The sequence below is a fragment of the Phyllobates terribilis genome, unplaced genomic scaffold, assembly GCF_046119375.1.
Source record: "Phyllobates terribilis strain yellow unplaced genomic scaffold, ASM4611937v1 Scaffold_71__1_contigs__length_7168151, whole genome shotgun sequence".
Classification (NCBI taxonomy): domain Eukaryota; kingdom Metazoa; phylum Chordata; class Amphibia; order Anura; family Dendrobatidae; genus Phyllobates; species Phyllobates terribilis.
Genome location: NW_027362831.1, coordinates 938,421 through 961,864, shown reverse-complemented (window position 1 = coordinate 961,864; position 23,444 = coordinate 938,421). Strand labels below are relative to the sequence as shown.

At 42.2% G+C, this 23,444-nt stretch overlaps 1 protein-coding gene across 1 annotated transcript in view; it reads left to right on the top strand.

The window, feature by feature from the left end:
• Nucleotides 1–1,053: 1,053 nt before the first annotated feature.
• LOC141194415 (uncharacterized) overlaps nt 1,054–23,444 on the top strand; it is a 154,883-nt gene continuing 132,492 nt past the window's right edge. The window contains exons 1-2 of the mRNA XM_073662329.1: nt 1,054–1,265; nt 1,666–1,860. Of these exons, the coding sequence (XP_073518430.1) occupies nt 1,070–1,265; nt 1,666–1,860 (391 nt within the window). The 5' untranslated portion in view covers nt 1,054–1,069. The remainder of the gene's footprint in view (nt 1,266–1,665; nt 1,861–23,444) is intronic.

Below are 23,444 nucleotides of genomic sequence, written 5' to 3'. Positions count from 1 at the left end.
CCTCACATGGCTGTGTCAATGGAAAAATAATAAAACAGCATGGATTTATATAGTGTGACCTTTAGAGTGGTTAAAAATAAAAAAATAAACCTTGATACTTACCTTCCGATGGCCCGGCGTGTGTTGCTGCGCTCCTTCCTGGCTGCCAGCTGATCGCGGGACACTGCACTGAAAGACCTGCTGTCACATGACTGTAACGTCAGCGCAGGTCCTTCAGTCTGCTGGCAAGCACAGGGAAGGAGACCGGGGGCTGTCGGTAGGTGAATATAATCTTTATTTTTTATTTTATTCTTTTTTTTACAGTTTCTATGGTACATGGGTGTGGATGAGAGTCTTCTCTTCTCCACACTCGGGCACCATCCACACATTACAACGCGCCAATTAACACTAGAACTACTGATGGAGTCATTTTGACTCCTTTCGTTTTTTATTTCTCTTCTGTGACTAAATTTTTCAGAATTCCGGCTTGAAACTCGGTGACTTTTCCTCAAATATGATGTGAAAAAAGATTTTGTGAGAATAAATAATTTTGGTGAAAAATTTGCGCGTTTTTTTCAAAATTTACTAAGAACTACTGAAGGGAGTCATTTTGACTCCCTACTATATTTTGAGGTCCTTTTGTCACTAAATGTTGCTATAAAGTTTTGTGCATAATTTTTTCACTCTGTCTTATTTACCCTGATGTTCATATAGATGTAGTTCAATTTACATGTCAACTTTTCACATTTTCCTTGTGTTTTACCTGCTTGTATTACTGTGTAATGCTGAACAAAATAGCTTGTTTACTCTAGGTTCTTATCTTATGCTAATGAAGGGTGGTGTTTTTCTAAGGTCCTAGCAGGAGACAGTATTCTGGATAGTAACTTTACTTTCAGTTCAGCTGAAGAGACAAAGAGAACAGACGCAGACATACGAGCTCTGAAAACTCATACAGGTATGAATTGTTATGAAATAGTTTAGCTGTCTGTCAACTGTTTCAGCCCACCTACTTTTGAAGGTGGCAGAACAGTTATTATTTCTTTTAGTTTTCATTTCATTTCTATTTTTCAGCAGGGAACTATATAGAATTATGGAATTTGTGAGGAATATGGAGAGAAGACGTTTGATAAAGCCTCAGGATATTCTGGCTACTTTGCAATCCATACCGGAGGATGAATCGGAATCCGAATTGCAGGAACATGTATTTGATTCTGACAGTGATGAAGATTTCATTCCTCAGAACATATCAAGTGAATCTGAAGACTCAGAAGGAACAAATCCAGAAGGTAAGTAGTTATGTGTATTTATTTGTTCTTCCACACACTGAGTTAGGGCCTGTGCACACTAGCAGAATTCTGGCTGAATAGCCATCTGGATATTCTTGCCGCAATACAGGCCGTACCTGCCCGCTCATGCCTGAAGCTCCGCTCCGAACCCCGGGCTGGAGCCGCTGTCAGGGACAGAGCAGCGCTTGCTTACGCGCGAGCACGGCTCCGTCCCAGACAGCGGCTCCAGCCCGGGTATCGAGCGGAGCTTCAGGTATGAAACTCCGCTCTGTACCTGAGCGGGCAGGTACAGGCCGGATTGTGGTGAGAATATCCAGTCGGATATTCCGCCGCTAATCCAGCCAGTGTGCACGGACCCTTACAAAACAAAAATTCTAAATATTCATCAACTTTTTTACAGATATTCCAAGCACATCAACTGGGGATCGGGCTCATGCAGTTATGTTGCCTCGTGACCATCCTCCTGGTCGTGGACAGAAAAAATCAGCAAAACGTCCCAGAAATGAAAGAACAACAGATAACGATGGCGGCGAAGGTAATGCAACAACAAACACCAGAGAAGGCGAATCTGAAGGAATACTAGTTTCAGCGGATGGTATTCAATGGAAACCTGTTGAAATTGGAGAACACTTGCCTGGTAGGCGTGACAGCCAAAATATTCTTCGAGAAGCACCTGGCCCTACAGGATACGCCAGAAGAAATATCATTATCGATAGTCCTTTGAGCGCATGGCGTTTATTTTTTGATTCATATATATTGACACATATAAAGAACTGTACGCTTGCAGAAGCATGCAGGAACAATAATTTACAGTTTACTCTATCTGATGAGGAGCTAGATGCATTCATTGCGATATTCTATGCTCGTGGAATATCTGGGACGAACCGTCACTCGATTAGCAGTATTTGGTGTAATGACTGGGGAATACCGTTTTGCAAAGCGACAATGTCTAGGGACCGCTTTGTTGAAATTATGAGGTTTCTCAGATTTGATGAGAAATCTACTCGATCGGAGAGACTGCAAACGGACAAGTTTGCTCTATTTTCTACTGTGTGGGACAGGTTTATTGAAAATTGTATTGCGTGTTACAAACCTGGCCCATACATAACGGTGGATGAGCAACTTTTCCCAAGCAAAACTAGGTGTCCATTCACGCAGTACATGCCTTCCAAACCAGATAAATATGGCCACAAATATTGGCTAGCTGTTGATAAGAGGAGCAAATATCTGGCAAATGGCTTCCCTTATCTAGGCAAAGATGACACACGCCGTGCTGAGGACCGTTTAGCTGACCATGTGGTAATGAAGTTATTGGACCCGTTTTTGAAAAAAGGTCGCAATGTTACAACCGATAATTATTTTACTTCAGTAAAATTAGCTAAACAGCTAAAAAGCAAAGGAACAACCATCGTGGGAACACTGAACAAGATAAGGCGAGAAGTGCCTAAAGAAATAAAATCCATGAAAGAGGAATTGTACAACACTAAAGTGTTTAGAAATGAAGACAATTTTACACTTACAGTATATCAAGGAAAGCCCAACAAAAATGTTGTCATTTTGAGTTCCGTCCATCCAGATGTTGTTGTTGCGTCTGATTCCGCTAAAAAAACTCCAGAAACGGTAAAGTTTTACAATGAAACAAAATATGGAGTAGATGTAGTGGATCAGATGGCACGAAAATATACCACACGAACATGCACAAGGAGATGGCCTGTTCATGCATTTGAAAATGCCTTAGACTTTGCGGGTATAAATGCATGGATAATATTCAAGGAGATTACCCACCAAAAAATGTCACGCAAGGCATTTTTGCAAACGCTTGTGAGAGAGTTGAGTGGTCCTTATGTCACAGATAGGGAAAAGGGTTCCACGTCCCAAGTTTCTACATGCTCAGAAGTGATGGTTCAAACAAAATTTTGCCAGATCAAATAAAAGTGCAAGAAAAATAGATCTGTCGGAAATTGTAAGACTTGTGGTAAGTCTTTGTGTGGGCAATGTACTGCCATAAATCAAAGGCAATGCCTAAAATGCGAAACACCAAATGTTTAGAAGGTGAATTCTGCGCCATATTTTCATTTTTATGCTCCTCCACCTACATTTTCTCTGCTTTTTGTTCTTCAGTTGTTGTTTATATGTGTGCACTTGAATAAAAAAAAATGTTTGAAAAACGTCTATTATAATTATTGTTATTTTCTGTAGAAAAATAAGAAAAGCAGAAAAAAAACAATCAAAAGCATTACTGTTGGATCTCACAATAATAATACATTACAAAAAATATAATTATTAATAAATAACCACAAATGAAACTCTAAAAATAAACGAAAACAAGCAAGGAGTCAAAATGACTCCTTTCAGTAGTTCTAGGCGGGGTCACGAGTCCAGTAGTCCTAGTGTTAAGTTTCGCAAATTTCTGTTCTTCCTATAGATAATGCTCGACTTGTTGGGTATAAAGGGTCCTAAAATAGGGTCACCCTTCAAGATAAACTAGAATTTATTCAAAATATTATGGATGGTAACCCTAGATTGACTAAATGTGGTGACCATGCTCCATCTAGTCAAGTCTGAGGCTAATTTATTTCTACTCTTATTTTTATCAGTGAATGACTCAATCCTATCAAGACACATACCCTGTGTAAGGGTTTTAGTTCTGGAGAAAGCATCCATCAATAACTTTTTGGGGTAGCCTTTCTGTAGAAATCGTTTTTTCAATATTTTAGATTCCACTAAAAATTCAGAATCTCTGGTGCAGTTTTTTCGGACCCTCTAATATTGCCCATAAGGGACATTGGTGATCCATTTACTCAAATGTCCATGCACATCTACATGTATCGGTTCAGTCTCTATAGATTGGTGACCAGGGAAGGGCTTTGTGGGGGTGGAATTATAGTTTTTCCTCTCTTTTCTTCTAATAAAAAATGTTGTTGTATAGTTAGTTTTTAAAAAAAATCATTGAGATCAAGATATAAAGAAAACACATTAGTAGGAGAATTAGGGCAGAAGGACAAACCTCGTTCAAGTAATCGGATCTTATCATCGGTTAAAATATGGTCCGACAAATTAAAAATTCCTAAATTCCCATTCGTGCTATTGTATTCTAATCTGCCTTTGTCCTTTTTTCGGATATATCCAGTAGAGGTACCGGGTTTGCGGAGGGTTCGTCCTCTCCCTCTACAATCCCGTTTTCTCTTTTTCTCTTTGGGTGACGTCCGGGCGCAACCCGAAAAAAACTGTGTGATTTTTGAATCCCTCATATTGGGATTCTGAATGTAGGTAGCATTTTTCTCATTCAGAGAAGCCGAAAAATGGGCTCTAGTTGATGATTCTTGTACAGATGGGGTTAAGTCAATTGTCGAAGATACATTTCGTAAAACAAGTAAGGGAACTACAGGATGAGTGATGTTGGTGGTATTAGATTCCTTAACCCCTTAAGCCCCGGAGCATTTTTCGTTTTTGCATTTTCGTTTTTGCTCCCCTTGTTCCCAGAGCCATAGCGTTTTTATTTTTTGGTCAATATGGCCATGTGAGGGCTTATTTTTTGCGGGACGAGTTGTACTTTTCAACGCCATTACTAGTTTTATCATATCCTGTACGGGAAAACGGGAAAAAAATTCCAAGTGCGGTAAAATTGCAAAAAAAGTGCAATACCACAGTTGTTTTTTATTTATTTATTTTACCATGTTCACTGAATGCTAAAACTGACCTTCCCTTCTTATTCTACAGGTCATTACGAGTTCATAGACACCAAACATGTATAGGTTCTTTTATATTTAAGTGGTGAAAAAAAATTCCAAAATTTGGTAAAAAAAAAATAAAAAAATAGCGCCATTTTCTAAGACCCGTAGCGTCTCCATTTTTCGTGATGTGCGGCTGATTGATGGCTTATTTTTTGCGTGCCAGGCTGACGTTTTTATTGATACTATTTGGGGGTAGATCCGATGTTTTGATCGCCCGTTATTGCATTTTATTGCAATTTTGCGGCGACCAAAAAACGTAATTCTGGCGTTTAGAATTTTTTTCTCGCTACGCCGTTTACCGATCGGAATAATTCTTTTTTTATGTTTATAAATCGGGCGATTCTGAACGCGGCGAAACCAAATATGTGTATGTGGGGTTTTTTTTTATATATTTTATTTTGAATGGGGCGAAAGGGGGGTGATTTAAACTTTTATATTTTTTTTTATATTTTTAAAAACTTTTTTTTTTTACTTTTTGCATGCTTCTATAGTCTCCAGAGGAGACTAGAAGCAGCAACTATCCGATCACCTCTGCTACATACAGGGGACGAGCAGGTCCCCTGCATGCAGCAGAAATGGTCCTGTGCTATGAGCGCCGACCACTAGGTGGCGCTCATAGCGACAAGATCATGACAACCACAGGCGTATGCTGCAGACCCTGGGTTGTCATGCACGCCCATCGGCGACCCGCGATCACGTGACGGGGTCGCCGGTGGGCGGGGCTTATGACGCGCTACCCGGAAGCGCGCGTTAAATGCTGCTGTCGGAGATTGACAGCGGCATTTAACATGTTAACAGCCGCGGGTGGATCGCGATTCCACCCGCGGCTGTTGCGGGCACATGTCAGCTGTAAGAATCAGCTGACATGTGCTCCGTTCAGTGAGGGCTCAGCGCAGCAGCCCTCACTGAACGGAGGGTACGCAAATATGCGTACTAATACGTCCCCGGTAAGTAAGGGGTTAATCCCATCCACAACAGGTGATTCAAACGAAGTGAGAAAGTGTATAGTTGTGCACTGTCAACAAGGATAAATTCTTGAGGTCAACATGGACCTCCATTTGTGTAGATATGGCTGTGGGTGGGGAGTTGATTTCAAGGTCTGATGAAAACTGGACTGGATCTTTATCTATAGAATGGACTATTGGGGCTATATCCAAAGATGTGGGATTTTAGTCCAAAAAGGACTGCATCGTCTGAACAGTGTCTAAATTTTCTGTATCAATTGAAACCCTCTTATTATTTTCTGACCTATTTTTATCTGCCATAGATTTCATGACTCCCATTTTTGTAGAAACAGTTGGTAAAGTTTTCTTGTGCTGTTCATAAAAACTCTTTTGTTTAATAGATTTAAGAAATTTTAAAGACAAACTTCTCTTTTTGTCAGGGGAATCGGGTGTGGTAAACGGAGGATTTGGAATTAAAATAGGATCAGATTCGATCCCTCAGTGAAATTAGCTGGTTCCTGTCGGGATGGAATAGAGGAACCAGCAATTGCATCTATTGCACATATGTCCTTCCTATCCCATAGTAATTTTGCTGCTTTTTTCCTTATAATCTCCTCTTCAAATTTAATTAGTCTGATTTTGAGATTTGCATCCTTCTCATTAAACTCTACAAAGGGAACAAATGAATCAAGCTTCCTTCTGAGAGATTTAAGTTCCTCTAGGGCCTGTTGCGCTAGAAGAGTTCTCTTGGTGATGAGAAGATTCATCATACCAAAGAAACCAATGTGGACACTTTGCACCAGCACATGAAGGGTTTCCTTTGTTTGGACCCAGGTTAACTAATTAGTATCAACCAATCACTGTGAATCCTTGTCTATATATATTTTATGTTTGTGCTCATACCCTTGTACCACCTGAGGAAGATAGTTAATTATCGAAACGCGTTGTGGAAAGGGCTCATTAAATGTATTTTATTTTTTAGCCCTAAATCTTTTACCTCTAGTGTTCATTCTTTTAGCGCCCTATAGACCACTTTTTTATTTTATTTAACTTGGACTACCTCCCTCTGTAAGCACCGTACTCGCAGGTCACAGTCCTGATGGAGCGGAGTTAGAGGAGGCTAGCCGCAATGCAGTAGTGAAATAAATGACAGTCATGTATTGACTTGGATATATTATTTTTGTTTTTTAAAACCCGAGTGTACAATTGCTTACAGGGGACTGCCTGAGCTGAACTGAAACCTCTACAGAATCGTGAATGTGTGCAATGTCCCCAGCTGATCAACGGTCACATAACCGCATGAAAGCAATTTGTATACTTGTGGGCACATGCCAACTATACGTAAGAATTGAGCGAAACTGAGACCATCCACTGACTGGGGAACTATGACAGTGTGTGCTTTACTCATGGGCACAATTCTGTAGTCTGCAAACTTTTAATTTCAGCCCTGACAATCCCGTTCTTTCGTTTTATTACTCTTTTCCAAGAGCAAAAAGGTTTTATTATTTTTCCATTGACACAGCCATGTGAGGATTTTTTTTTTTTGCAGAACGAGTTGTAGTTTTGAATGATGCAATTAATTTTGCTATAAAACATACAGTTATAAAAAAGGCAGCCATACTTGCCAATACCTAGTCGCAATACTAATGTACTACGGGATGTAGCAGCCCTCAGGTGGAGACAGAGCTGGTGCAAAATACTGATGAAATAACCACTCTCACACCTACCGTATTTTTTGGACTATAAGATGCACCGGACCATAAGAAGCACCTAGGTTTTAGAGAAGAAAAAAAAAATATTTACGCAAAAGATGTGTTCATGATGCACTTTTAAGGGGAAGGGGGTCTTCTGCTGACACTGGTATAGGGGTAATGTCCCCCAATTCTGACAATATCCCCCATCCTGGTATATATGCCCCCCCCCTTCCTTTTATACGTGGTCCCCATCCTGGTATGCCTGGCATCCCTCCATCCTGGTATGCATGGAACTCCTCCATCCTGGTATGCATGGCACCCATCATCCCTATCCTGGTGTGCATGGCACCCCTAATCCCTATCCTGGTATGCATGGCACCCCTCATCCCTGTCCTGGTGTGCATTGCACCCCTCATCCCTGTCCTGGTATGCATGGCACCCCTCATCCCTGTCCTGGTATGCATGGCACCCCTCATCCCTGTCCTGGTATGCATGGCACCCCTCATCCCTGTCCCGGTATGCATGGCACCCCTCATCCCTGTACCGGTATGCATGGCACCCCTCATCCCTGTCCCGGTATGCATGGCACCCCTCATCCCTGTCCCGGTATGCATGGCACCCCTCATCCCTGTCCCGGTATGCATGGCACCCCTCATCCCTGTCCCGGTATGCATGGCACCCCTCATCCCTGTCCCGGTATGCATGGCACCCCTCATCCCTGTCCCGGTATGCATGGCACCCCTCATCCCTGTCCCGGTATGCATGGCACCCCTCATCCCTGTCCCGGTATGCATGGCACCCCTCATCCCTGTCCCGGTATGCATGGCACCCCTCATCCCTGTCCTGGTATGCATGGCACCCCTCATCCCTGTCCTGGTATGAATGGCACAGCAATCTCCGTCCTGGTATGCATGGCACAGCAATCCCCATCCTGGTATGCATGGCACCCCTAATCCCTATCCTGGTATGTATGGCCCCCTCATCTTTATCCTGGTATGTGTGGCCCCCTCATCTTTATCCTGGTATGTATGCCCCCCTCATCTTTACCCTGGTTTGTATGGCCCCCTCATCCTTTTCCTAGCATGGTCCCCGTAATCCCCATCATGCTGCACATATAAAAAATAAATATATAAACACTCTTGCTCACCTTTCTTCTCTCCTCCAGCGCTGACGCCTGTCTGCCCGCACTGATCTCCCCATGTGAGCCGCGCATGGCGTCACTGCCATGCGCGGCTCACAAGGAGAGATCAGCTGACGGAAGTCACTGCTCCCCGCGCCGGGTCTGTGTGCGCGGGGAGCGGTGACTTCATGCTCCTTCATAGCCGGCACACAGCTTAGCCGCGCTGCGGCTCCTGCTGCTACCGGGTTATCTCGTGTGCCCGCTTATTAAAGGGCATGAATATTCACCCCCTCCCCACGCCCATGGGCGTGGAGAGAGGTTAAATATTCATGCCCTTTAACAGCGGGCACAGGCGATTCCGGCAGCAGCTGCGGCTACACTGTGTGCTGCTATTAAGGAGCATGAATATTCAGTGCTCCCCATGGGCGTGGGGAGCAGTGAATATTCATTTTCTTTAGCAGCGGGGACAGCGTAGGCTGCTGCCTCCTGTGCCCCGCTCTTCCACCGCTACCGCTCCCCACAGCACAGTATATATACTCACCCCTCCCCAACATTCGGACTATAAGATGCACCCCCCATTTTCCTCCAAAATTTTGGAGGAAAAAAATGCGCCTTATAGTCTGAAAAATACGGTACTATTCATGGAGGGGATTAGAAATGCACAGGATAAGGCTTGTATAGGGCGCCAGTCACACAGATACATGTAGTGCAACATGCCAACTTGCAGCCTATTAGTGATGCCAAAGCTATTACAGAATTTCCCCAAAAATAAGCCCTAGCATGATTTTACAGGATTTTTGGAGGATGCTTGACATATAGGCCCTACTCCAAAAATAAGTCTTAGTTAGTCAGGGCTGGCGTTAGGAGAGGGGAGCAACTGGGCAATTTATCAGGGCCCCTACTCTCTTTGGGGCTCTAAGCATTTCTATTCCAAGGCTGCTTAAGGACCTTTGGTGACATCATAGTCATGTGACCATAATGTCAGCAAAGGTTCTTGAACTGTGGGAGTCTAGAGTAACTGAAGAGTAGATAGACTGGTATGTAGGGGGGGAGACTGGACAATTTCTCTAGGTTCCCACTCTGAGGCCCTCAGCGTTTCTATTCCAAGGTTCAGACTACTTAAGGACCTTTGGAGAAATCACTGTCCTATGACCCTGATGTCACCAAAGGTCTTTTAACAGAGGAAGTCTAGAGGAGCTGAGACAGGCTGGTATGTATGTGCAGTGTGTGTGTCTGTGTATATTCTTGTGTATGTGCAATGTGTGTGATATGACATGATTATTATATATGGATAAATGAAGACATTCCCTGAAAATAAGCCCTAACCCATCTTTTTGAGCAAAAAATGATATAAGACCTTGTCTTATTTTCTGTAAAAGATGCTAGATCAGGCGGTCTGCCGAGCACTATATATGTGCACCCTACAAGAACAGACACATGGTTTCCACCAACACTACAAAAGCCTGGCTGCATCCTGCAAGGATGGAAAATTATGTAAGGTATTAGTTAATATTTTGACCAAAATATGTAAGCCTGCACCTACGTCAGGGGTCCTCATTGTCTTTCCAGCGAAAAGACAATATAACGTATTGGAAAACCAGATTTAACGCTGGCAGTAAAAAGTTTTACCTCATAGAAAGAATAAGGCTGTGTGCCCACAATGTGTTTTTCAAGCATTTATGCTGCGGAATTTCCGCAGTATAAACGCTTCAAAAACGCTTGGTAATCCGCCCCCCATGGTCCCCAATGACAAGCCGCACTTTCAGTGCCCATGGTGCGGTTTTTTCCGCAGCGTTTATGCTGCGCTCAAAAATCTGCAGCATGTCCATTAATTTTGCGGAAGCGCGGCGTAATCGCCGCTATTGACTTGCATTGAGACGCATATAATCCGTGTCAGTACATTTGTACTCACGGATGATATGCGTTTCTATGTGCGGATGGTACCCAGGTCTGGAGTAGAGTAGACTCTCATCCAGACCTGGGTACCATAGAAACTGTAAAAAATAGAATTTAAAATAAAAAATAAGGTTTATACTCACCTTCCGATGTCTTCCCGGTGTTTTGTCTGCTACGTCCAGTGACTTGCAATGTTCGCGTGGTTGTGAAGGACCTGCCATGACGTCACTGAGTCATGTGACCCATCACATGGCTCAATGACGTCACCGCAGGTCCTTCACACCACCGCGAGCAGTGCAAGACACTGGACGGAGCAGACAAAACACCGGGAAGACATCGGAAGGTGAGTATAAACTTTATTTTTTTTTGTTTTTCACCATTCTTATTCTCTTTTTTAACTAACTTGGTCACACTACTATAAATCCATGCCCGTTGCAACAAGGTGGACAAGTTGTCAAGCACTTTTCCAAGTGATGCTAAAATCGCTTGGAAAAGTACTTGATAACCCGCATGCAGAAATGCGCATGCAAAGACGCTTCACAAACGCTTCTACCTGGCGGGAAAAACGCATGTAAAATCCGCATGCGTTTTTCCTGCCAGGGAGAAGCGTAAAAAATATGCAGCATTTCTGCATCGTGGGCACATAGCCTCAGCCTCGATCCCATGCTGTCCTGTCTGTATACTTGCTTTTGCTTCATTCTCTGCCCAGGAGCTGTGGTTCCTGCACAGTCAGACAGCCATTACACAGTATACGATTATCTCCACACATTATATTTTTACACATCCAATTGTGGAACTTATTAATCCAATGTATGTTGATTAAAATGTACTTTAATATGACAACCCCTTTTGAACTTGGAGGGACCCTTTACTGCCGTGCAGCAATCATAAATGCCCAAAGGCAAAACCCTCTTGGGGAGGGGAGAATAAGTGAACATGTTTGTTGGTAATGCCTCAGTGTTGTTGGACACGTGCACTTATTGGCACTTGCAGTAATCGTTGTTTATGGCTACTTGTAGCATCTGCACAGTGGAAACCTACCTTACTTAAAGGGGTTGTCCGTACTTGGCCAGTGCCAGTCTCTTGAATGAAATTGGAAAACCCTATACTTACCTCCCACACCAGTGCCGTTCCAGCAGTGTTGGCGCCAGGTCTCTCGGTGCTCACGTGACAATATGAAATCTGCAGCCAATTGGGGGGTGTGATCGTCCACTCTGATGAAATAATAAAGGCAACAGCCGGCGACATAGTGTCATGTGAGTGCCAGGAGACCCGATGCCTAATATTGCTGAAAAGGCGCCAGTGCAGGAGGTGAGTATAAGCCTCTCTTATTTAACATGGAGAACTCAGGCATTTAGGATGGGGTTGTCCAAGTAGAACTCTTGTGTATATTATTTAGCCAAAATTAAAATGTACCAAATATCCACATGTGCAAATACCGTATATAAAGCCTTTTACTCCAAATTCCGTTATTTCTCCTCTGATCTCATCAGTGGCCGTTCATTCAAAGCCACAAAGTGTTTGTCTATCCTGATATCTTGTGGAACAGCCTGGCCTCACATGGGTTCTCCTCCCTCTTATCTCGGACCCTCAGTATTGACAACCTCACTTTTTTCATGCCCCTACATCTTTATATTTAATGCGGAAAGACTACCAGGAAATGTAGTTTCTGATCACTTGAGTCTTTTCTAATGTGATCGGTTTCATTATACCCTTATACCATCCACAGCAGTATACGAAAAGGAGTGTAGGTGTGAGTTGTGCAGAGGTAGTGGCTGCACCCAGGCACTGATGCGGAAATCCCAGCTCCCCTCTGCCCATTACCGTTCACCAGTTTTATATGTGATGCATGGTGGTTCAGCAGACAGATTCTAGGGCAAAATAACTACTAAATAATGTCATGTTATAATGACAGATCTGTCACAAGCAGTTTTTCAAGTTGTAGAGCAATAACCTGAATCTCCCCAGTTGTTCTTTCATAACCATATTCACCAGCATTCATAACCATAGTCACCAGCATTCATAACCATATTCACCAGCATTCATAACCATATTCACCAGCATTCATAACCATAGTCACCAGCATTCATAACCATAGTCACCAGCATTCATAACCATATTCACCAGCATTCATAACCATAGTCACCAGCATTCATAAACATAGTCACCAGCATTCATAACCATAGTCACCAGCATTCATAACCATAGTCACCAGCATTCATAACCATAGTCACCAGCATTGGCTGCAATTTCATGAAACCTCATTGTGCGCTAAGGGGATAATATATCATCTAGACATATTCAGAGATAAAGCTAAAATACAACACCAATAGCACAGTAATAATGGCGATCATTTATTGAAAGCAATGTAATATATAGAATTTTTTTATTTTTCCATGTATAATGTAGCCAGCAAGGGTGAGTCTATTTTAGCTTTTAATAATTATTTGCTAAAATAAAGTGGCTGACATTACAAATTATTGCCTAAATGGGCACAAAGCTGCCAGTCAGCGAGCAACACTGACCATAGCACTGGATAGGGGAAAGCTGAGGACCCCGTATAGCCAGGTTGACAATCGCACCAAGGACGGCTGTAGATGCCGCAGTTGTGTCCTGTAATTCATGCGTCACATCTCCCAACAAGGATTCCAGAGTTTGGATTTTATGACTTCACTTCTGAATCCACCTGGGGAACGTGGCACAGGGGCCTCATTGCTGCTTATGCTCCATCCCAGTTGGCACAGAGCAGATTGCCAGTGGTCACGTTGGCAGTGTAGCAGCAGCTTTCAGCCCTCTGTAAGTAGGTCAGATACATTGTGTGACTGCTTTGCTGCAGATCAGCACATATAGAGATGGAGGTAATAGGAAGATGTGGAAGAATGTTCTTCAGATTGGCAGGCCAGCCATGCTTGTTACTGATGACATGAAACATGATGATGTTGGCATTTTGAGTGCAGGTAGTAGGAGCTGATGGTACAGAAATAAATGAACTGTAGTAGATAGTCTTGCGTCAAGATACAGTAGGATTAGATAATATGACGGTATTATGCTGTTTCTCCGCTTAGTGGTAAGTTGTGCTCCATGCTGGACCCACAAACGGGAAACTCGTGAAAATCCTCTGTTCTCTAGCAGGAATTGTCTCGTTCACGCCATCACTGCGCGGTGCTGGGATCTGCTGTCTCATGGTGACATACGGGTTCCTTCCTATAATAACTGGAGATGGCGCTTTTCCTGTCCTTATGTCTTTCCAGTTTATATTTGAAAAGAAGGGGTGCGTTCTGATTTTTCCATTAACCCCTAGCCGGACATAATGGTCTTTGCAGAGTAGTTTGGACATAATGTCCATAGCATCGTGGTCAGTGAGGTTTTCATATGATGGTTCTTCGTACAAGACATTATTCACAATCTCTTCAGTGGTGTCTCCTGGAAATGGTGAGTCTTGGAAAATCATGTCGTACAATATGACTCCAAAGGCGAACCAGTCCACACCTTCACCATAAGCGTCTCCCATGATCATTTCTGGGGCGCCATACCCAGGTGTTCCACTGAAATCTCTGGCATTAAATCTCTTATCAAACTCATATAGAGATAGTCCAAAATCAGTAATCTTTATGTGCCCGTCACCAGTCAGCAGGATGTTATCCGGTTTTAAGTCCCGGTGAATGATGTCATTGCTGTGCAGGAATTGTAGGCCACAAACGATTTCTGCTCCTATAAATCTTACAGGTTCCTTCAGGGGAATGGTACTATATATATAGTGAAGCAGATCCCCTCCACTGGCCAGCTCGGTGACAAAATACGCATGGTTTTCCGTATGAAATGCGGCATGGCAATGGGTTAGGAATCTGCTGTTGTGGCTAAGCTTCAGGACATGGTGTTCTACAAGGCATTCAGGGAAGGAGATTAGGCTTTCTTTCTTAATGATTTTAAGGGCCACACTTTCTTTCCTTATTTTATCAGTGGCCAGCATAACCTTCCCATAACTCCCTTGTCCAAGTATGCCATGGCAGATAAACTTATCCCTGGTGAGAGGGACAGTGGTCTTTATTTTTTTGCTACTGGGGCCACTACATTCACCTGAGATGTCATCTTGACTGGTGGCTGGATCTTCATGATGTTTCCTTTTTCTCCCAGTTCTCTTCTCTTCTGCTGCACTTTCATTACCTTTCAGGTTAATGATCCTGGTTGGACCCAAAGTACTCAGTAGTTTTTTTAGATTATCAGCTCGATTTGTGATGTATCCCACAAGCTTTTCACATCTGTTTTGTACAGTGTCTAGGAAGGAAATATTCTGGGTTCCCTCATTGACAGGTAATACCTGACCAACCTGCCCAGATTTCTTGGAATCCATCTTCCTTATCTTTGCTGGAGGTTCCTGGTTATTTCCAGTGTCTTCTCCATCTGGTGTTTCTTTCCTTTTTCTCTTTCTATTCCCTGTAAAGTCCATGTTGCATCAGGCAACAACAGGGCAATTATCCAAAAACGTATGTAAAATTATCAGAGAATGCAATCCACACGTATATTGTAGTCAAAGCCAACTACAACTAAAGCTCAATGGCTGCAGTCAGTTGTTTATGGAACTTTGTGGAATGTGATGTCACTGTGCCGGTGATGTCACACTCACTGTGATGTCAGCAGATGTATGTGAGTGTTCCATCTCTGCTGAACGTGAAAGTCTCGGAAGGGGCGGGGCTTAGTCACCATTGACTATAATGGAGTCTGTTGAGTGGGTAGTATTTAGTGACCTGAAGCTGGAAATCAGTGGGATAAATGACATCAGGATTCAGTAATAAGTTACAGTAGTTTTATATTTGTTTTAATTTATTTTATACAAAAAAAGAGCATGGACCGCACCTCCAAAAAAATCATACATTGATCTAATGCCTCTCAGCAAAAATATACATAACTGAACATGAGGGTCTTAGTTTAACATTCTGATCAGACTGTATGAAGCCCACTGCCACGTCACGGCAAACCTCGTAGTGGGTCCTAACATTTCCTGCCTAAAAGGAGCGGCGCCATGTGCCAACCACCGCTACAGTGAGAATGCACCAGCAGGGCGGGCGGCCTGGTGCCTCACAGCACCCATGCTTCAAGACCGAGTCCCCATGACTCCAGGCCGCGGCGCCCCACAAGCACAAAACCACAGCAACAATGGCTGACACATTGCACCAACACCACATGAAAGGAGCATTGTGACTCACCTTCCTCAAGCTTTCAAGTGAGAGCAAAATAGGCTAGACCCTCTTTGCAGACTCTTGCTAATTAAAATTGCCTGTGCCAAATGGGATGAGTGCTGGTCCAAGAAAGGGAAAAGAATAAGCTGGTTCATTGACATGGCAGTGGGCTTCACACAGTCTGATCAGAATGTTAAGCTAAGAACCTCATGTTCAGTAATATGTATTTTTGCTGAGCGGCATTAGATCAAATGTATGATTTTTGGAGGTGCGGTCCATGCTCTTTTTTTTTTTTGTATTTATTTTATGTTACATTATTTTGTGTAGGGCTGTGATGATATACATTTTTCAGTTCTTTTGTGTCAAATTTAAAGGAAAATGTGTTAACCACTTCCTGACTGCCCACTGCACATAAACGTCCGCGCTTGCTGGGCTCTGTACATCGCCGATGTTTATGAACGGTCGGCGGTCTTTTAGCGCTCAGGGCCCCCAGGGTCCTGCACCCTGCGATTCCTGTGCAGAGCGATAGCTCTAACAGGTGACATCCTCGAGACCGGATTGGATCAGGTTCCAATAAAGTTAACCCTTTGCTATCTTCTACTAACCCTGGCAAAAATTATGGAATCACCGGGCTCGGAGGATGCTCATGCAGTTGTTTAATGTTGTTGAAAAAAAGCAGATCACAGACATGGCACTAAACTAAAGTCATTTCAAATGGCAACTTTAGGGCTTTAAGAAACACTAAAAGAAATCAAGATTAAAAATGTGGTACTCAGTAAGGGTAATTTTTTTCAGACCAAGCAGAGAGGAAAAAATTATGGAATCACTCAATTCTGAGGAAAAAAATATGGAATCACCCTGTAAATTTTAATTTACAAATCTAACACCTGCATCAAATTAGATCTGCTCGTTAGTCTGCATCTAAAAAGGAGTGATCACACCTTGAAAAGCTGTTGCACCAAGTGGACTGACATGAATCATGGCTCCAACACGAGAGATGTCAATTGAAACAAAGGAGATGATTATCATACTCTTAAAAGAAGGTAAGTCATCACGCAATGTTGCAAAATATGTTGGTTGTTCACATTCAGCTGTGTCTAAAATCTGGACCAAATACAAACAACATGGGAAGGTTGTTAAAAGAAAACATACTGGTAGACCAAGGAAGACCTCAATGCGTCAAGACCGGAAACTAAGCAATATGTCTCCAAAACAGGAAATGCACAACAAAACAAATGAGGAACGAATAGGAGGAAACTGGAGTTAATGTCTGTGACCGAACTGTAAGAAACCGCCTAAAGGAAATGAGATTTACATACAGAAAAGCTAAACATAAGCCATCATTAACACCTAAACAGAAAAAAACAAGGTTACAATGGGCTAAGGAAAAGCAATCGTGGACTGTGGATGACTGGATGAAAGTCATATTCAGTGATGAATCACGAATCTGCATTGGGCAAGGTGATGATGCTGGAACTTTTGTTTGGTGCTGTTCTAATGAGATTTATAAAGATGACTGCATGAAGAGAACATACAAATTTTCACAGTCATTGATGATATGGGGCTGCATGTCAGGTAAAGGCACTGGGGAAATGGCTGTCATTACATCTTCAATAAATGCCCAAGTTTACATTGATATTTTGGACAGTTTTCTAATCCCATCAATTGCAAGGATGTTTGCGGATGATAACATCATTTTTCAAGATGATTATGCATCCTGCCATAGAGCAAAAACTGTGAAAACATTCATTGAAAAGAAGACACATAAGGTCAATGTCATGGCCTGCAAATAGTCCGGATCTCAATCCAATTGAAAATCTTTGGAAGTTGAAGAAAATGGTCCATGACAGGGCTCCAACCTGCAAAGCTGATCTGGCAACAGCAATCAGAGAAAGTTGGAGCCAGATTGATAAAGGGTACTGTTTGTCACTCATTAAGTCCATGCCTCAGAGACTGCTTTAAAGCCAGAGGTGGTGCAACAAAATACTAGTGATGTATTGGAGTGTTCTTTTGTGTGTTTGTTTTTCATGATTCCATATTTTTTTGCTCAGAATTGAGTGATTCCATAATTTTTTCCTCTGCTTGGTCTGAAAAAAATTACCCTGACTGAGTGCCACATTTTTTATCTTAATTTCTTTTAGTGTTTCTTAAAGCCCTGAAGTTGCCATTTGGAATGACTTTAGTTTTGTGCCATGTCTGTGATCTGATTTTTTTCAACAGCATTAAACAACTGAATGAACATCCTCAGAGCCCGGTGATTCCATAATTTTTGCCAGGGGTTATAGATGCTGTGATCCATAGCGATCACGGCACATAGAAGAGAGGGAGAGGCAGTTGTGCACTCACCTTTGACGGCCTCCGAGATAAGGTCTGACGTGGTCATGGCAGCCGGAGATCACATGATGACCTCCGAGGCTGCCAGGTAAGGTGGCCTGTTAGGCTCAGCCATCAACGGAGTCTAACACGAGATCTACCAGTGTAAAACTGACATCCGGTCTCATGCAATGCAATACATGTGTATTGCATTGCATGAGACCTGTGATGATAAAAATATTCCCATAGAGGGACTAAGTGAGAAAGTTAAAAACAGAAAGTTTAAAAATTGGGTCACTTGAGGGGGATTCAGCTCTTCTAGTGCTTAAGGGCTCTGTATACGTAGTCCGCAAACTATTCTACAATAATTTGTTCTCCAAAAGCGAAATAGTGCTCCTTCCCTCCCGGGTGTCGCCGTGTGCCTAAGCAGTACTGTACAGCCACATATGGGATATTGCCACGTTCAGCAGAAATTGTGTGATACATTTCGGCACCATTTTTACCCATTGCCTTGTGTGAAAATGTAAAATCTGAGACTAAAACAAATTTTTTTTGTGGTAAAAATAGAATTATTTTTTTCTTCGCTGCCCAATGGTATAAATTTCTGAGAGTCAAATGTGGTGTCAGTTTGATCACTGCATCCGTAGAGGAATTCATTGAGAGGTGTAGTTTATAAAATGGGGTCACTTATGGGGGTTTCCTGCTGCTTTAGGACCTCAGTCTCTCCCAGTGGGTCATGGCACCTGCAAACCACAACAGTAAAATCTGCACTGTAATATGACAATTTTTCCCTTCTGAGCTTTGCACTGTGCCTGAAAAGTAGGCTTCCAGTATCCATTGTTTCAGATGCTGCACATCTCGTATCTTGATGGTCTGGTGTGGTATATGGGGTACAAAGATAGTGGGGCCATTCTTCATCAGTGGAAACCTCAATGCCACTGGATATCTGAAATTGCTACATGATGATGTGTTGCCCTCTTTATGCACTGAAGATGGCACGTTCCCTGAGTTTTTCCAACAAGATGGTACACCACCACATTATGGGTGTCAGGTCCGAGCATTCCTACATGAACAGTTTCCTGGAAAGTGGATTGGTTGTTGTGGACCTGTTGAATGGCCACCAAGGTCTCCCGATCTGACCCCCTTAGACTTTTATCTTTGAGGTCATCTGAAGGCAATTGTCTATGCTGTGAAGATACGAGATGTGCAGCATCTGAAACAACGGATACTGGAAGCCTGTGCTAGCATTTCTTCTGCAGTGTTGCTATCAGTGTGTCAAGAGTGGAAGAAGAGGGTTGCATTGACAATCCAACACAATGGGCAGCACTTTGAACACATTTGATAAGTGGTCATAAACTTGTAAAAAACTCATGAAATAATAAAGTTACGTTAAAACCAAGCACATCATTGTTTTTCTTATGAAATTCTCAATAAGTTTGATGTGTCACATGACCCTCTTCCCATTGAAGAAAATTAAGTTGAATCCAAAATGGCCAACTTCAAAATGGCCGCCATGGTCACCACCCATCTGGAAAAGTTTTCCCCTTCCCTTATACTAATGTGCCACAAACAGGAAGTTGATATCACCAACCATTCCCATTTTATTTAGGTGTATCCATATAAATGGCCCACCCTGTAGTTTTAATCCTTCTAACTTCCTAACCAAAAAAAATTTTTAAAAAATTGTGCAGATGTAAAAGAACTATTTTGTGTGACCTAACTCTCTGGTTTAAGGGCATAAAATTAAAAGTTTAAAAATTGCAAAATTTTCCCAATTTTGCCAAATTTCTGATATTTTAAAAAATAATCTAGTTACCGTATTTTTCGGACTATAAGATGCACCAGACCATGACCATAAGACACACCTGGGTTTTAGAGAAGGAAAATAGAAAAGAAAATTTAAGCAAAAAATGTGGTCATGATGCTCCCCATCCTGGTATGCATGGCACCCCTCATCCCCATCCCGGTATGCATGGCACCCCTCATCCCCATCCCGGTATGCATGGCACCCCTCCATCCCGGTTTGCATGGCACCCCTCCATCCCGGTTTGCATGGCACCCCTCATCCCCATCCTGGTATGCATGGCACCCCTCATCCCCATCCTGGTATGCATGGCACCCCTCATCCCCATCCTGGTATGCATGGCACCCCTCATCCCCATCCTGGTATGCATGGCACCCCTCATCCCCATCCTGGTATGCATGGCACCCCTCATCCCCATCCCGGTATGCATGGCACCGCTCCATCCCGGTATGCATGGCACCTCTCCATCCCGGTATGCATGGCACCTCTCCACCCCAAAATTTTGGAGGAAAAAAGTTCGTCTTATAATCCGAGAAATACAGTATATCTAGAAAAAAAATTACTACTATCCTGACTACTATCATGAAGTACAATATGTCACAATAAAACAGTCTCAGAACCACTGGGATATGTTGAAGCGTTTCAGAGTTATTACCTCAAAAAGTGACGCTGGTCAGAATTGAAAAAAATTGGCCTGATCACAAAGGCATAAACTGGCTCTGGCGCGAAAGGGTTAAATCTATAAGTTTAAAAAATATCTATTTCTGCTATTTTTATTAAAAACACAAAATTCTACTGTGGAAGGGCTAACAAAATGTACTTGTGAACAAATCTTTTGCAAATTACCCAGATATCAAGTTTCCAAAAGGTAATTCTGCCCAACTATGGTACATTGGGTAGTAAGAAAAGGGGAGTCAGTGTTTCGCAGGTCTATATTACAGCTCCACAGGGTTTATTACCCCTCTCCCAGGACCTTGTAAGGTGAGGCTCCATAGCTAAGCTACAGTATGGAGATTGGTGACCCCATATCTGGGCAGATGAGTTCATTACAGCTTCACACAGATCTTTACCCGGCGTTTCTAAGCTTCTGAGTAGCAACCTGACTAGTAATATTATTATACAAGATTTGATCATTTATGAATGACTGGCCGGGCAGATCTGGCATTCTGCAGACTGGAAAAGCTGGGGAACAACCATTATATAAAATATGAAAAAATAGAAAATATTAGCAATGTTCTATAATGGTTAATTTTTACATAACACTGGTTCAATTCACTTGATATTAACCCGTTCATGATCTTGTGATTTTCTATCTTTGCACTTTAGTTTTTTTTCTCCTCTTTTTTCCAGAGCCATAACTTTTATATTTTTTCAATATAACCAAGGGCTTGTTTTTTGCAGGACAAGTTGTACTTTTGAATGACACCATTTTTTTGAAGTGCTACTTTAGTGAAGTAAAAATAATAAATTTAGGATTTTTTATCTTCGTTATTTTTTTATAGACTTTACATTTATCATATTGCGGGCTACAATTAAGATAGAGATGGGAGAGGCAGCATTTTGTTCAGAATTGTACAGGCTTTAATTCGACATGTCTTAACCAAGTTTGTTATTTTGTTTTCGAGGAGTCAAATTCTAAATTTTGATGGGCGATTTCGGGAAAACTGTGTTTTGTAAAAAAAAAAATAAAAAAAATGCGTATGTGTTACTTGTGTTATTGGTTACATTCCTTCAGGGATTCAAGTTGGTATTTCTGTAGGATCATATTTTGTTGTGTGATTTTCTAAATACAGTCTCATCCTAGTCATAGGTTTAATGCTAAACTAAAAGAATCAATATTTTAACACCTTTTTAATATACAGTTATACATGTAACAACTTTTTTTTATTATTACTTCACTAGACATTTCCTTTTTCCAGTTTAAAAAAAAAATGAAAAAAATACAGTAAAATCGTCCAGCGATAAAATAAAACATTATGAATTAGTCTGAACAATTAATAGTACGTCTTTACACTGATCTTTTCTCAATAATTTGTTCTCCCTTCTGGGTGAAATGTAATCTTGTCCACAATCTCTTACTAACAATGGCCGTTTCCTTTTGTGTCAGTATGTACGCCTGTTATGGGGTTTGGGTCCACTTGTGTTAATATCTGATTTTTGGTTACTTTCAAAATGTCTGCTTTCTTGGATACACAAAGGATGGTGATGGACCAGAAGGTGCAGAAAAATGGCTTTACTTCTTCATTGTCCTAGTCTTTGGAGAGTCCATTAGCCAGCAGCCACCAGTGCTGATCATACTCACAGGTCACATATCCAGTTATATCATCCATCGCCAATCTTGTGCCACCTTCAATCACTTCATGGACTTCACTGTCATTTCTGGATGAAAAAATCCTTGTTTATATTTTTGTTTCACTACATGGAATTAAAGTGTGGTATTGCTTAGTTCCTTTGATGGGTTCTGCTTTTTGTAACCAATGTTTTAACAAACTTTCCTCTTCTTCTTAGTCCTGGTTTGTACAGTACGTGAACTGGATGTTAGGAATATTTTTCTCACTCAGTTGGAAAAGTTGCATGGGTGTTAAAATTTGGTCTGAATGTGGTCTATGGAGGCTAGCTTGAGCTGCTAGACATTTCACCGTGCCTCCTAAACCATCACATACACCTTTTGCCAGGAGCTGAATGGCAAAAAAGTGCCATTCAGCTTTCACTCCAAAATGTTTCTTGTGATGGCATACAATTATAAGGTTTCTCCTATTTTTATACTGTGCAGAAGAGTCATCCGAGGAGTAGTAGACCTTGCTCAAACTTGTTAGGATGTCAGTTTTATCACTGAAATCAAATTTTTTTGGAACAAATGAACAGCTGTTGAATCATGAAGTAAGCACTCAGACATAAAATACATAAGTGTAGTTCTGATATCTGACTGTAAGCAGAGTCGGCTTATTAGTAATAAGTTATTACTATTCAGCTAAGCAGACAACAGACCGGATGCTGCACTTATCGCACAGGGCGCTGAGGGAGACATTGCACGGACCAGCCCCTGAAACCAGCATCACTGATGGGCGGCAAACAAAGCAGGGGAGAGTAGGGATGTCCCAGTCCCCTCCTTTTCGATGATCTTCGTTTCAGTGTGGAAAGGGAAGTGACAGCAGTTCCCACATTTTTGGGTTCACTGTTAAGCCCACGGCTGTGTGCAAATCCACTACTGATTGTACCTGGGACAAGTTGGTATGCCACTTGGTACTAAAGGTAATATCATCCAAATACACCGATACATACTTCTGATAAGGCTCTAACACTATGTCCATCAGCCTCTGGAACATGGCCGAGGCTGCATGTAACCCAAAAGGCAAGACGACCTAGTGATAGAGACCCTCCGGCGTTATGAAGGCTGACTCTGTCCGAGGCACCTGCCAGTAACCCGTGGTGAAGTACTGGGCCTGCCCCAGTCTCTCAATCAGCTCGTCCACCCAGGACATTGAATAAAGGTCAAA